At 51.7% G+C, this 752-nt stretch overlaps 1 protein-coding gene across 1 annotated transcript; it reads right to left on the minus strand.

Annotated features, from left to right (window-relative positions):
* Positions 1-3: 3 nt before the first annotated feature.
* LOC101354486 (melanoma-associated antigen B1-like) lies at positions 4-462 on the minus strand (the record flags this gene model as incomplete). The annotated part of the gene is made up of 1 exon (XM_012559791.1): positions 4-462. A coding segment is annotated over exon 1 (459 nt), but the record flags the coding sequence as incomplete, so codon positions are not given.
* Between the last annotated feature and the right edge of the window lie 290 nt (positions 463-752).

The following is a 752-nucleotide window of genomic DNA, read 5'->3' on the forward strand; positions in this document are numbered from 1 at the left end:
GGCTCTCCTCAGGATCTCAGGAAATTGCTGTTTATACTTTCTGTTGATAAGCTTCAGGATGTCTGCCTTCATAATGGGCTCTTTCATTTTATACTTCTCAATGAAGAACTGCACCAACATGCTTGCCTTCCTGGTCACAGGATCTTTACGTGAGCTCTCAGTGGAAGGTGTTGCCTGAGAGGGGCTTGGACTTTCCTCATCTTGGCTCTTGGCACTTCCATCAGACTTTTTACATAAAATCGCTGCTGCAGCAGGAGTGGTGGTGGCTGAGGCTTTCTCAGACTCCTGCAAAATGCCAGCAACATGGGAGCTCTCGGGAGTATCCTCCAAAACAGGACAGGAAGAGGGGAACCCTTCCTCCTCCACTGCAGTGGCCTGAGCACCCTTGAGAGCCTGGGTTTCACCTCGGACATGTTGGCGTTTCTCACGGGCACGGAGCTTACTCTTTTGACCACGAGGCATGCTGACTTTTTTGAGAACCCTGCGGAGGAAGTTAGAGTGAGCCTTAGGTCATAGTCTAATAGATCTGCCTGTGGCTTACTGGGTCCGACATCGCTGGGGCTTCTTCTGTTCTTCCATAGTGGGATCTCTCAGCTCACATTCAGGACCATCGTGTCAGCTGTTGGCAGAGCCTGGGTCCCCTTCCCTTTGCTACTCTGATGTTAGCACCTTAATCCTCCCTGGACCCCATGAGAAGTAAGTGAAGGGGAACATCAGCCCACTACCCCTGGCAGGGGACGCCAGTGCTGACA

The sequence above is a fragment of the Trichechus manatus genome, unplaced genomic scaffold (genome assembly GCF_000243295.1).
Source record: "Trichechus manatus latirostris isolate Lorelei unplaced genomic scaffold, TriManLat1.0 scaffold00311, whole genome shotgun sequence".
NCBI lineage: Eukaryota > Metazoa > Chordata > Mammalia > Sirenia > Trichechidae > Trichechus > Trichechus manatus.